Source organism: Sapajus apella, unplaced genomic scaffold, assembly GCF_009761245.1.
Source record: "Sapajus apella isolate SASKATOON/1434 unplaced genomic scaffold, GSC_monkey_1.0 scaffold178, whole genome shotgun sequence".
Classification (NCBI taxonomy): Eukaryota; Metazoa; Chordata; class Mammalia; order Primates; family Cebidae; genus Sapajus; species Sapajus apella.
The window spans coordinates 824,012-838,542 of NW_022437118.1; the positions used below are offsets into that span (position 1 = coordinate 824,012).

The 14,531-nt window shown below is 45.4% G+C and overlaps 1 protein-coding gene across 1 annotated transcript in view; it reads left to right on the plus strand.

Annotated features, from left to right (window-relative positions):
* The window catches only part of ITGB5 (integrin subunit beta 5), a 126,101-nt gene that overhangs the window by 62,140 nt on the left and 49,430 nt on the right, over window positions 1-14,531 (plus strand). Inside the window, exons 6-8 of the mRNA XM_032268306.1 lie at window positions 4,725-4,886; window positions 6,376-6,471; window positions 8,668-8,757. Coding sequence (XP_032124197.1) covers window positions 4,725-4,886; window positions 6,376-6,471; window positions 8,668-8,757 — 348 coding nt within the window. The remainder of the gene's footprint in view (window positions 1-4,724; window positions 4,887-6,375; window positions 6,472-8,667; window positions 8,758-14,531) is intronic.

Consider the following 14,531-nt stretch of genomic DNA (forward strand, 5'->3'; position numbering starts at 1 on the left):
GTGCTGGGATTACAGGCGTGAGCCACCGCGCCCGGCCCTAATTTTTGTATTTTTAGCAGAGACGGGGTTTCACCATATTGGCCAGGCTGGTCTCAAACTTCTGACCTCGTGATCCACCTGCCTTGGCCTTCCAAAATGCTGGCATTACAGGCGTGAGCCACTGCGCGTTGCCTTTTTTTATTTTTAGTAGAGACAGGGTTTTACTATGTTGACCAGGCTAGTCTCAAACTGCCGACCTAATGATCTGCCCACCTCAGCCTCCCAAAGTGCTGGGATTACAGGGGTGAGCCACTGTGCCTAGTCCTTGCCTGCCTATTAAAGACAGTTTGGAAAATAATGGAAAAAGAAAAAGATTGTTTATAACCTTAACCCAGTCCCAACCACAACGACACTATGAGATATTTTGTTCTCTTACCCTGTAACAAGAGTTATGCTTGTTTCTTAAGTAGTTTGTAATCACACTACAAGTACAGTGCTAAATTCTTTGTTTTCGGCTTATGTTGTAGATATTTACACATAACTTTATACTTTCTCTGTATTCTGACAGCTGGAGAGGAGATATCTGAGTTTACTCACCTTTTCCTGCACAGCAGGATATTCTTGCCTTTTCCTTTTTCTCACTATTAATAAAAATACTGTTGCATGTATTTCAGAATACTTCCTGTGGATAGATTCCCCTGAAGTAGAATCACTGAGTCAAGGATAATTCACACAAAGTCAAATTTACCCTTTTTAGGTGTAAAATCGTATAGCCACCCTCACAATCAAGATAGAGATGATTTCCATCACCCTGGAAAGTTTCCCAGCATGCCTTTGTCATTCATCTCCTCCCATGACCCTAAGCCACTTTGGCAACTACTGACCTGTGTTCTGTCCCTATATTTTTGTCTTTTTCTGGATACTATATGAATGGAATTAGCCTTTTGAGTCAGGCCTTTTGCCCTTAATGTAATGTTTTTGAGATTCATCCATGTTGTGGTGTGTTATCAGTAGTTTGTTGCTTGTTCCTTTTTATTACAGCATAGTGTTTAATTGTATGGATGTACTATAATGTGTCTATTCACTACTGATGGACATTTGGGTTGTTTTTAGTTTTTCATGATTGTGTATATCATTTTTATAAATATTTGCATAGAGGTTTTTATTTGAGCATAAAGTTTCATTTCTCTTGGGTAAATACCAAAGAGTGGAATTGCTGGATTAATAGTTAGTGGATATTTAACTTTATAAGAATCTGTCAAACTTTTCCAAAGTTGGTGAAAGGATTTGTAGTTTCATAGGTAATTATGAGAGTTGTAATCATTCCACAGCTTTATCAGCACTTGTTATTGCCAGAGTTTGTTTGTTGGTTTGCCATTCAAATAATGATCTAATGGCTATCTTGCTGTGGTTCAGATTTGCATTTCCTTAATGATAAATGATGTTGAGGACCTCTTCATGTGCTTGTTTCTACCCATATCTCTTCTTCAGTAAATTGCCTGTGCAAATCTTTTGACCACTTTTTAAATTCAGTTGCTTGGTTTTTTTCTTAGTGACTAATGAGAGTTCTTTATATATTCCATAAACAAATCCTTTATTAGATTTTTTTTCAAATATTTTCTCTTAGTCTGTGTCTTGTCATTTCCTTTTCTTAACAGTATTTTTCAAAGACGATTTTGAACAAATAACTTTTTGTTTTAATGAAGCCCAGTTCATCCATTTTTTATCCTATGAATCACCTTATCCAAGAAATCCTCGCCTATGCCACAGTCACAAAGATTTTCTGACAGGTTTCCTTAAGAGGTTTTATAGCTTTAGGTCTACCTTTAGATCAGTGATCCACTTAGAGTTAATTTGTGTGTGTGGTGAGAAGTATGTGTTGAACTTCATTTTTTTTTTTTTTTTGCATATGGATATCCCGTTGTTCCAGTATTCTCTGCTGAATTGATTAGATATGTGTGAATCTATTTCTGTTTTATCTATCCCGTTCCACTGATCTATGCCTTCTGTAATTGCATGGATTTTGTCATCACCACAGCCTTGATTACTGTAGTTTTGTAATAAGAAGTCTTGACCTAAGATAAGTCCTCCAACTTTGTTCTTCTTTTCAAAATTGTTTGGCTAGTTTCCATTGCTTACAATGTCATATAAATTTTAGAATCAGCTTGCCATTTTCTCAAAAAGGCCTTCTAGGCTTTTGATGTGATTGTGTTAAATCTATAAATCAATTTGCAGAGAGATGGCATCTCAACACCATTGGCTTTTCCAGTCCTGAAATGATATCTGTCCATTTATTAAGGTCTCTGATTTTCCTTAAGGTTCTTAATACATTTTGTCAAATTAAAAGTTGGTTTTCTGCTTCCTTGCTGTGGTGTTTAGCACATGGCTGTGCCCTTGTGGATAACAGATTCACGTTTCCTGCAAAAAACTCTACTAGTTTACACTTTCTCTCAATTGTGCTTTATTTCCCAGGCATCTGGCCCCCTCTTTTCCACATTCCATGGCTTATAATAGATTGCCTTATTTATTTAATAGGTTTTAACTCTTTATCAAAATATACATACAGAAAACTATATAGTTATATATATATTTTCATATGTAGTTATATATAGTTTATATATACAGTATACATCTTGGTAAATGTTCACAGGTGAAAATACCCAGTCAAGAAACAGAACATCACCAGTACTCTGGAAGCCTCTTTGTGCCCCTTCCAATCCTGCCAGCAAGAGGAGCCATTATCCCAGCTCCATAGTAGTTCTGTTATGGCTAAGCATTTATTGCAGTAAGCGACCTTCTAGGCTGTCACTCCAGGTTCCTAAAATGTTCCCGGCCTCCTCATTGTGCTTCTTTCCCTTCCGAGATTCTGTTAGCACCTAGAATGCCCACTCCTTCTGCCTTCTCCTTCCTTATTTCTTCTTTCAGCTTTCTTTAAATTTTTTAAAAATTATTTATTTTTATTTATTCATTTTTTTTTTTACAGACAGGATCTTGCTCTGTTGCCCAGGCTGGAATATAGTGGCATGATCATAGCTCACTGCAGTCCCAAACTGCTGGGCCCAAGTGATCCTCCTGCCTCAGCCTCCTGAATAGTTAGGACTACAGGTGCACATCTCCATGGCTGGCTAATTTTTAATTTTTTTTTTTTTTAAAGATGGGGTCTCCCTATGTTGCCTCGGCTGGCCTTGAACTCCTGGCCTCAAGCCATCCTCTCACTTGAATGGATGGTTCAAAGTATTGGGATTCCAGGTGTGAGCCATTGCACCCTTTTCCAGCTTCCTTGAAGTGTCCTCCTCACTTTTCCAGCTCAGTTTAAGTTTCGCCTGTGCTGGGCAGCCTCTCCCTTTTCCTCCTCTCCCTAGCTTCCATTAGCATTGGACTTTCCTTCATTAACACTCCTGTCATGGTGTATTGAAGTTGCTGTTTCCATTTGACTGTAAGATCTTTGAGGTCTGCAATTAGCTTTTCTCTGGACCCAGTGCCTTCTATGGGGCCTGGCATGCAGTAAGAGATAAATGATTGAATGTTGGGTGAATATTGAGTGTCTGGGAAACTGATTCCCCAAAAGGTTAATCCCTTTGCTCACAATAGGTCTGCTGGCTGTCAGTCCTCACTGTCTTCTTTTCAGACTTCTTTTCCTCCTTATGTTGGCTGATTCTTTTGTGATTTATTTATTTTTTATTTCCATGCTGCCCCTAGAGCCAGTGAGAAAATATCATAGCTCTTTTGGCTATTTTATCCACCATTATGATGATAAGTAAGGGAGGATGATACCCTCTATTCTTCATCTTTTATAAGAGCAATAGCTTTTAACCTGTAAGGTCTATGAATCCAGTCTCCTATTTCAGTAGCAAGTGTGCAGGTATAGAAGACTTTCCGCAGCGGTTAAATCCTTCATATCTTCACGCTGCCACCGACACATTTTGAGATGCCCCCTCGCCGTTACTAAGAAGGCAGCCATATCCCAGTGTTTGTTGCTCTGTATCAGGATCTAGCTGCTCCTAAAAATGATGCCTGGGAGTGTTTTTGTGTAGAGTTGGCACCGCAGTGGCTGAGTATGAAAAATGCAGAGTCCAGCCTGAAGACTGGATAAATTCCAGATCGTGGAGCAGTAAAGGGAGAAAAGGGATCTCATTGACTTTAAACACCACCGTGGCTCAAGTAATGATTGGAGTGGTTTACATCTACCAGAATAGATGGCAGGTTTTACCAAACCCTAAGAAGACAACCCCACCTATTGGTCATTTGAGTGCTCTGTTCTGATTGACTCAGGTCTAATTGGGGGACTGAAGTGGTCACTTAACCATCATCTTAGTCTAGCCCAGCCAACCAGGGGATGTTGATGGGGGAGCAGGTGGCGGGAAGGTTAAAGGTTGTTCTGGGGAAGGAAGAATAGCTGAGGCTAAAGAGGGAAGCGTCCAGGAGGAGCTGTCCTCAGGGGTCATTGAAAGGAGAAGATCAGAGTATGCTGGGCTGGAGGGGGGAGTTCCAGGTACATGGGCCAAAGTGGGCAAAGGCTTGGACATGTATCTATGTGTGTTTGGGCTTCTCCAGTCCAGGCTGTGTCTCTTCAGAGCCTCTGTGGAATCCCTCCCCAGTGGTTTTGTGAGTATGCCCCAGGTACACATGGCAAGGGGAATGCCTCTGATTTAGGCCATGACTCCTGGAGATGGGCCAGTGCCCTGCATGACCAGGGCAGGACTGGGCAGGAAGACCGGTGTACCCATCCACCTTCTGTCCTTCAGGAGAAGATTGGCTGGCGAAAAGATGCACTGCATTTGCTGGTGTTCACAACGGATGATGTGCCCCACATCGCACTGGATGGAAAACTGGGAGGCCTGGTGCAGCCACACGACGGCCAGTGCCACCTGAATGAGGCCAACGAGTACACTGCATCCAACCAGATGGTGAGTGCTGGGGACCAGACCCCCCACTCCCTGATGCCTCTCCTGTGACCCTGCCCTTGGTCTGAGTACTCACCCAGCCTTGAAACCTTCCTCTGGCCCTCAGTATTCACTGGCTTTCTGATCCATTCTTGGTGTTGGGTTTCAATATTCCATCTTCTCCACCTGGGTTTTTGGAGCCCCTCATTGACTGACAACATTTCTCAGGGATTTCTGTAGCTGGTTCATCTTTCTGCCAATGTGCATCTAAATGGGGAGTGTTGGATTGGGATACAGGTGGCCCAGGGGAAACAGGATAGTTCTCATAGTGGGGAGGGGATCTTAAAGGAGGGTGGGTGCTATGCTCCCGCAGAGGTTAAAACTGGGATGGCAGTTATAGGGCATGACTTCCTGATGTCTAGAAATGGGCTTCCAGAGGTGTGAGCTGCCTGTCAGCGTCAGGAGTGGACAGAGGTGTTCTGCACGGAATGGGAGGTCCCAAGGACCCTCTACTCCCAATGGTCTATAACCACAACTATGCATTTTAAAAGAATTTTTTCAAAATTTCAAACATTCTTAATAATAGACCAGCAAAATGAACCCCACATGCCTATCACCCAGACCGAACAGTGATCAAGATCTCGCATACTTACTATGCAATTTTTCCTCCAAAATCTGCACCCTTTTCTTTCTCAAATCCATTCTGGTGGCCAAAGAGGAATTCTTCCCAATTTTCTTTCCTAGAAAAGCCCGTTTTCTCCAGTTTCAAGAGGTGGTCAGTGCTCAAGCCTTCCATCTTGTCTAGGAATAATGGAATCTGAAAAAAGGATTGTAACTGTAGGACCTCACCAGATGCGGACTCCCATACCCATCAGTCCTAGAAATCCCTTAGGTCGCTGTTAAACTGCCTCTCACCTTCCTCTCTTCCTCCTTTCTCTGCACCTCTGCCCCATGGGACAACTTTTAGTCCAGAGCTTGGCTACCTCCTCTGCCTGTCTGAGCCACAAGCAGGACCTGCGGGGCATGTTGGCAGGCCTAACGTTTAGGCATAGGAGATGGAAAATATAGGGCAAGGAGGCGGGGAGGAAAAGTTTTAAAGGACAGAGGAAAGAGGTAAGAAGCGCTGATGGCAGAGGGCAGGATGTGGTGGCTATTCTCTATGGTGTCCCCACTCATTCCCCTCCCTGCTGAAAGGATGGAGACACACACCAGATATGGAAAACCTCCACTCATCACCTCTCCACTCTGAGGTGGGAGGAGTGAATCTGGTTTGGTGGATGCCAGAGGGTCCTTTCCTTGAGGGTCTCCTCTACTCAGCTCCTCAGTTCAGGATCTGCCAAGGAGGCTTGGTTATTAAGGGACTCTAAGGGCCCACCTAAGGAAAAGGTGCTTCCATGGCAAATGCTGGCTGCTGAGTGTGCATTGCAGCCAGGCATGGTGTGCTCATGTAAGCTCGCCTCTTTTACATTCTTTGTTAGGAATGTCACAACCTTGACTTTTGCCTTTGCCCTAGGACTATCCATCCCTTGCCTTGCTTGGAGAGAAATTGGCAGAGAACAACATCAACCTCATCTTTGCAGTGACAAAAAACCATTATATGCTGTACAAGGTATGCTGAGAGGGAGGGAGGCTAGTGGTTTAATTCTGGGGGCCAAGCTGACCCTAAGGTGACTGGGAGATTAGAATGTGGGGTAGGGTGAAAGGGGTGGTGAGGAGTGTTTACAACCCTGCCTGTATGGGGGAAATTCAAAGGAGGGGTGGAATATAGCCCAGTCTTGGTCTAATGGAAAATAACAGGAGGAAACAATTAAGCATTCGCATAGCAGTGTATACGTTACAAGAAATTTGAACATATAGAATCTAATGTGATTCTGAGAAAAACCTTGAAAATAGCATGAATTCCCATTTTTGGGTGATGAAATGGAAACAGAGAGAGGCTCACTCTAATAGAGAAGGGAAATATAAAATGAAGATATAAACAAAGAAAAGTAAGGCATCTCATCAGGCTACATCGCTAATCCCAGTATTCCAGAGCTTTATGCCTGAGCCTGCAGACTATAGGAGACCAGTGGGCCAGTCTGACGCAAGAATTCCCACAGAAACCAATAAATGTGCTGAGTGAAAGAGCAATCTATGTATGGATCTGTTCCGTCTAAAGAAACTGTTCCTGGGTCACCTCAGATTATCTTCAGAAACTCCCCTCATGAACGTGCTCCTTCTCACAGTCACAGATGGGCCACGTTTGAATTACAAATCTCCCCAGCGTGCTCATGAAAGCTAAATGTATGCTTGCCTTTTTTACATGGTGAGGCAATGAGAACTTAATCTGGAATCCCTCTCTACCCTCCACCCACAGAACAGCTGGCCATAGTTCCCTCTCCTTTTTTTTTTTTTTTTTTTGAGACGGAGTTTCACTCATGTTGCCCAGGCTGGAGTGCAATGGCGCGATCTCGGCTCACCACAACCTCTGCCTCCTGGGTTCAGGCAATTCTCCTGCCTCAGCCTCCTGAGTAGCTGGGATTACAGGCACGCACCACCATGCCCAGCTAATGTTTTTTGTATTTTTAGTAGAGACGGGGTTTCACCATGTTGACCAGGATGATCTCGATCTCTTGGCCTCGTGATCCACCTGCCTCGGCCTCCCAAAGTGCTGGGATTACAGGCTTGAGCCACCGCACCCGGCAGTTCCCTCTCCTTCTTGTTCTTAAATGTCCACAAAAGAACCTTTGTCTGATTGTATTTTTCTATTACTCCTGCCTGAGGTTGTCACTGATAAAATGCCACTTACATTTTCTTAAGTTCTTTATCCTCCTTTAGTCCAAATCAACTTTAGAAGATGAAGCAAGGGAAAAGGATTGTTTTTCTTTTTTGTTTAGTGGAAGACAGCAGGATAAAGCCTATTCAGGGCATGGTGGTGCATGCCTGCAATCTCACCTACCAGGGAGGCTGAGGCAGGTGAATCTCTTGAACCCAGGAGGCAGAGGTTGCAGTGAGCTGAGATTGTGCCACTATACTCCAGCCTGGGGGACAGAGCAAGACTCCTTTGCACAGAAAAAAAAAAATGCCTATTCACTTACAAATAACGTTTTAAGGTGGAAGAAGTCCACCTTGGCTTAAGCGTCCTTCCTCAGAGCTAAATACATCTTGCTTGGGGAGGGGGCCCACCCAGTCCCAAGGCAGGTGGAAGGCAGTGGATGTGTCTGTCACTGTTAGAAGTGGCAGACTTGGGAGTTAGTACAGATGAAAGAAGAAAGGTGGGTACTTCAAGGCTGCCCCTTTGCCACAGGACCTCAGAGGTCCTTGGGAGGCCACCAGCTGTATCTCAGCTTCCTAGAGATTAAAGAAAGGACCTATACTTGAGACCCTTGGAAAAGTTACCCTTTTCACTCCTTCTGAACAGATTGAGCAGATCCTGAAAGCTGAACCTGGAAATGCCTCAGATTCCAGGGGAGAGATGGCAAGAAACTCTCAGGAACTGTCAACCTTAAAGGGTGGGCTTTTAGAGAGCTGTCCATTACCGTGGGAGAGGAGGCATCTCAAGACATTATCCTGTAGGGAAAGATCTTGTGAGCCCCTTTCCTGTGGATCTGTAGGGCTGGATATTCCATGGCCTACTGCAGCAACTGTTCACCCATGCCATTTCTTCTTGCCGTTCCCTGTGGCATCTTCTTCAATTCATGGTGGGAGAGGGTGGCAGGATATGGTACCAGGAGCCTTTACTGGTCTAGCCCAGTGTAGCAAAGCTCACTTTGACAGTTGGCAGGGCAAAATGAACTTATTTCTTTTCTTTACTTTTTCTCCCAAGAATTTTACAGCCCTGATACCTGGCACAACGGTGGAGATTTTAGACGGAGACTCCAAAAATATTATTCAACTGATTATTAATGCATACAACGTAAGTCACCAGCCTCTTCCCCCACTGCCACCTGCACTCCACCCCCTCCCACTGAGGTCCCGCAGCCGCCATGGGCTCAGGTGGGCGGTTCGCTGTGCTACTCTGCTTGGCTCTGCTCCCCCATCCCCTCAAGTTTGGTGTCTTCTTCTGCTTCACTCAGGGTCAGGGTGGAGAAGCCCATCCTGCATGATGCGTCTCCCTCTCACCTCTGCCATCTTGACTCTCATCTGCACATCTCAGTGAGCCAGGGAGTAGCTCAGACTCAGGCTGGTGGCCTAGGAAGTGCTTAGGTTCTGACACCTCTTGTGGGCCACAGTGGTATTCTCCACCAACCCAGTGCCCAGGCTAACCCTGCCACCGTATTCCCTGTGTGAGGGAGCAGAGCACCGAGAGCCCCAGGCCCATGCTGCAAGATGTGAAAAGCTTGCACACTGAGCTCACCTCCCAGTGGCAGGACGGGAGTCCCTCAGGCTCATGGAGCTCAGCGTAGAGCTGCAGACTAACATGGGAAAGGAGAATCATTTTTTTGTTTTCAATTTAAAAATATAGAGTCAGAGATAGGGTCTCACTATGTTGCCCTGGTTGGTCTGCTCTCAAACTCCTGGAAGCAGTCCTCCCACATCAGCTTCCCAAAATCTTGGCTTTACAGGCATGAGCCATCACGCCTGGCCAAAGAATCAATGTTTTGCCTGCCTACTTAGGACATGATTGTAATCAAGTCTTTTCAGAGGGTTTGTGAATGGGGCTGTTAAATTCTATGCTGTTGTAACATATTATGTGAAGCTGGCCCTAATATATTAAGTACAAGTTCTTATAGATGTGGTTTAGGAATCACTTTCACACTCCAAGCTATGCATCCACAGACTCACCTCCCAAATCCTTCTCTTTCCTACTCTCTTTTCCCTCAATTCATAACATTCCAGAAGTACTTGACTCGGATCTACCTTCTCTCAGGCAAATGGGAGGCAGAGCCCTTGTGCCGGGAAGTGTGTGCCCTCTGCTGTCCCCTCCCTTGTGGGCCCCAAGATGGTCATGGCATCCAGTGTCTACCTACCCACTCAAGGGGACAGGTTGTTTCTAAATTGCTATTCAGAGTAAATCTTCCGTTAAAACTGAGTCATACACAGACTGATTGTGGCTTAAGTAACATTATTGGTCCTAAACTTGGGTAAAATAGGTTTTTGTGGGTTAAACTAGGACCCTAACAAATCACTGTGGCATCACACATCTGTGAGAAAAGTCCTCTTGCCCTCCCAGCAGTGACTGGTTACAAATGAGTATTTAGAGCCTGGCCTTCCCCAGCGTTGGTCTTGTCCACCTGCCGATGTGGCCCTGTCTTGAGTTACAAAGTACTGCAACTAGGGAGAACCCTGGGGCTTGGGGTGTGGCCAGCCCTGTGCTTAGTCCCCTGGAGCCTCAGCATCCTAAAGGCAGCCAGGTGGGCAGCAGTGAGGATTTTTGGCTTGTTTTCCTTCCCTTCCTTCGCTGTTCCCAACACCCCCATCTCCTGTTGTAGCCAAGGGTCCTCTTGCTCTCACAGATTCTGATGTTTCCGGAACTTCCTGTTGTGAGAAACTGAAGACTTCCTTCTCTCCTACCCCAGCGCCCACATACTAACATCCTCTTTTCTGTTCTCTGACCTTTAGAGCCTCACCAGATCCCATAGGCACTTCAGAACCCAGACTGCAGTGAGACAGGCTTTCCTAATTAACTTTACACTATAGTGACTTGCAGATTCCATGGTGAGTGATCTGGTTTACACTTCAGCAAGAAGGAGAACACCTAAGCTGGTTATGTGGGCACAATAGGTCTGCTGAAGTGTGACACCGAAAGAGGGTTTGGGATGTGAGCCTGCATGAGGAGGAGGAACCAGGCCTGTGAATGTCACCCTCCTTCCTGGGGTGAGCTGTGAGCCGCTTGGGTCTCAAACTCTGGACACTGAACTAAGAGAAGCAAAGCAAGAGCCAGAACCCCTGCCTTGCCACCCTCCTCTTCCCTCTGAGGATGCCAGGGCTGGGAGACCCCACGGGGCAGAAGGGGCACCACTGCTGGACCCACTTTCACAGACAGGGAAGCCACCGCTTGCCTCATGCTAAATCAGGGCCTTTGGGAAGAAATGGCTGAAGAGCAGCTCATCTGGGCTCTGTGGAGTGGGGCGAAGTCCCTCTTTAGGGCTTCTGAGGAGGGGCCACTTCTCAGCGTTTCAATGTCAGCCACCTCCTGAGTTCAGAGCTCTGGGCACCCCAAGAGCTTTGGCTGGTGAAGGCCCAGGCCCCTTGCTCCTGGCGGCCGTGATATTGGACGGCATCATGGTGCACAGTTCCATAGACCTGGCTGGGCCACCTTGCAGCAGTGGGGAAGGCACCCTGCTCAGACAGCGTCTGTGTGACTGGCGAGTTCTACATGTCTCTGCACCTGCTGGGAGCGCTTAAAATCAGGGAGCAGGAGACTTTATTATCGGTTCCCTGCATGGGATCTTGTAAGTGCTTAGTCCTGAGCAGGATTTCTTATATATCTACATTCATTTTCTTAGTGGAAATCCAGGGACCCAGGGTCAGGGAGTGAGAAAGGAAAGCATTCCCTGTGTGGTAGGCAGAGGCCAGGAGAGGAGTGGAGACCTCTCCCTGCTGATGAGGAGTCAGGTGCGGGGATGAATACAGGGAACAATTGTTCTGGACTGGAGCTGCTTTTGGAACCTGGAATGAATTCCCAGAGGAACTGTGGGAACCTAGCACTGTCGCTTGACTCTGCTAATTAAACTGGTTCCTATAGGTAAACATGTTGTAAAATGAAGCTGATGACTTATGAACGAACTTTGAAACTCAACGCTTTTAAAAATGAGTGATTACGACCAGCCTTGGTGGCTCACGCCTATAAATCCAGTGCTTTGGGAGGCCAAGCTGGGAGGATCACTTGAGGCCAGGAGTTTAAAACCAACTTGAGCAACATAGTGAGACCTAGATTCTACAAAAAAATTAGCTAGGCATGCTACTTGGGAGGCTGAGGCGGGAGGATCGCTTGAGCCCAGGAGTTCAAGGCTGCAGTGAGCTATGATTGTATCACTGCTCCGGCCTGGGCTGCAGAGCAAGACTCTGTCTCTTAAAAAAAAAAGGGGGTGGGGAGGGGAATGATTGTTAGAATACTCTCAACAATAATTATTCATATCCAATGGAAAACAGTTATAAAGCTTTATTGACATACAATTAACATATAGCAAACTATACTGATTTAACGGTGTAAGTGTTGACACAGGTATATACCTGTGAAACCATCACCACCATAAAGATACTGAACATGTCCATTACTCCAAAAAGTGACCCCTGATAATTCCCTCCTTCCACCTCTCCCTTCAGGTGAAGTTTTTAAAATATATGTTAAATATAAAAATGTGAAACTGCAAGGTATTTGAAGCAAGTTCAGTTGGTTGAAGCCATGTTAGGGGTATATTGGTGTTCCATGTTTATTAGAACCTGTGATACTGTGGCATAGGAAGATTATATATATATACACATATATATGTATATATATATATGTATGTATATATGTATATATATATGTGTGTGTATATATATATATATATATATAAACATTTTTAGGGGCTTTGTATTAGAAACTAGGGGCATATATATATATATATATATATATATATGTATGTAGATAAAAACCTTTGTAGATAAGGACACTAGGATTATCTTTTGTTATAATATTTGGTCTTTTAACGCTGGTTCCTGACACAGTTTTCGAGACCATTGTCATTTCCTAGGTAATAGGAGCATCTTTTCTTCTAATGAAGTGACTCTTCGGGGTAGGGGGGCTCCTGGATAGCCTCAGGATGGGGACTGGTTGCTGGGAAACCAGCCATGTGATTAGAGGGTTGGAACATTCAGCCCCACCCCATAACCTCTGGGGAGGTGGAAAGGGACTGAAGTTTGAGTTGATTCAGTAGCCAGAGATGTAACCAGTCATGCCTATGTAACAACACCTCCGTGCAAACCAAGAAGACCTGGGTTTGGAGGGCTTTGGGAAAGCTGTGGACAGGTTCCTGGAGAGTGGCACCAGAGAGGACAGGGAAGTCCAGCACCCTCCTCACATACCTTGCCCTGTTTCTCTTCATCTGGCTGTTCATCTGCAGCCTTTATCTCTTATTAATACGTGGGTAAGTGTAAAGTGTTTCTCTGAGTTCTGTGAGCCATTCTAGCAAATTGATGAAAGAAGGAAGGGGGATCATGGGAACTTCAATTTACAGCCGATCGGTTGGAAGTATAGGTGACAACCTAGTACTTGTGATTGGCATCTGTGGTGGGGGCAGTCTTGTGGGCTGAGCCCTTCACCCGGGGGACCTGATACTGTGTCCAGGAAGATAGTGTCAGAATTGTGCTGAATTAGAAGACAGCCAGCTGGTGTCCAGTAGAGAATTGTGTGGTGTGTGGGGGAAAAAAAATCCTCATATCTGGTGTCCGAAGTGTTGTGTTGAGTGGTGTGTGACAGTAGAGTAGGAAAAACAGTTTGGGTTTTTTCTTCTGAGTACTCATCTTACTTGCTGCTGTCCTGGCCAGTGGGAAGGGCTGGGCTGGACTGGACTTCAAGCTCCTTAAACTTGCACATTTCCTAACTTTGAGCCCAGCACAGGCCCCTGGTGCGTGTGGGGTGTGCCAGGGCAGCAGGAGAGGCTTTCATCAGCTCTGCTGTCTTTTCACCTGCTCCACACCCTGCCAGAGTCCAGTCACAGCTCTCTCCAGACAACTTGTGTTTCTGTCCCCTCACTGCCTGAGTGGTTTGGGTTGGATTTCATGAGTCAGGCAACACATGACTAAGTGTGGGTGTTGGCTTTTACCTCCCCTAGAGTGCTGGCAGACCATCTGTGGGGACATTCTGGGCAGATTTGGGTTGGAACATATGTAACAGCTGCAATGGCTGTGGTATTTGGCCAGGCTGAGGAAGGAGCCAAATGGAAAGGGTATGTTTAATTTCATGTCTTTGTAGAATCAAGTCTGGTATACACATCTCTCAGAGTGTGAAATCTTCAACTTGGATTTATGCATGTTTACTTGCTGTGCCGAATTCTTCACTGTGAGAAATCACCAAGCCATCCCAAGGGAGTTTGGCAATGTGGTGCTTTGCTCTGTAATGAGTGCTGGTGAGAGACTCCCTTCCAGAACTCAGCCGTGGAGCCCTGGGTCCACATGTGCAGAGGAGGCTGGTCTCATGTTGCACCCAGAAAGGCCTCTTCTCAGAGTGGGTGTGAACGGAATGAGTTGGAAGTCACTGGAGCTGCATGTGGATGGTGATATCAGAAGCTGTGGTGTGATTTTCCCTAGCAGAGCACATGTTTCTCTTTCTGTTGTTGCCATAAAGTCTGCTCCCACCCACTCCACAGCTGGCCCGACTTAAAGCAATTGCAGATGTGACCCAACCTGACCGAGTATTTAATAGCCTTTAAACTTCTGACGTTCCTGACGTTGTCTTCTTTTCCTACTGGAGAACTAAGGCGTCACCTTGAGGGGCAAATCTAGTAGGAGTTAATGGAATTTTAGGAGTCACGCATAAAAGTCTTCATGCATAAGAACTGCACTTTGACTCTCTACTATATTTTTATACTCCATCCATTCATTTATTCAACAGATATGTACTAGCAGCCTAATGTATGACAGGCATCATTCTGCACCTTGGAAATAAAATGTGAACAAAACACAGTCCCGCCCTGCAGGACTCATGGTTTTTGGGGCAGAAACCCTTACAACCAGGATACAACCTGACAATCTCTTTCCAAAGTA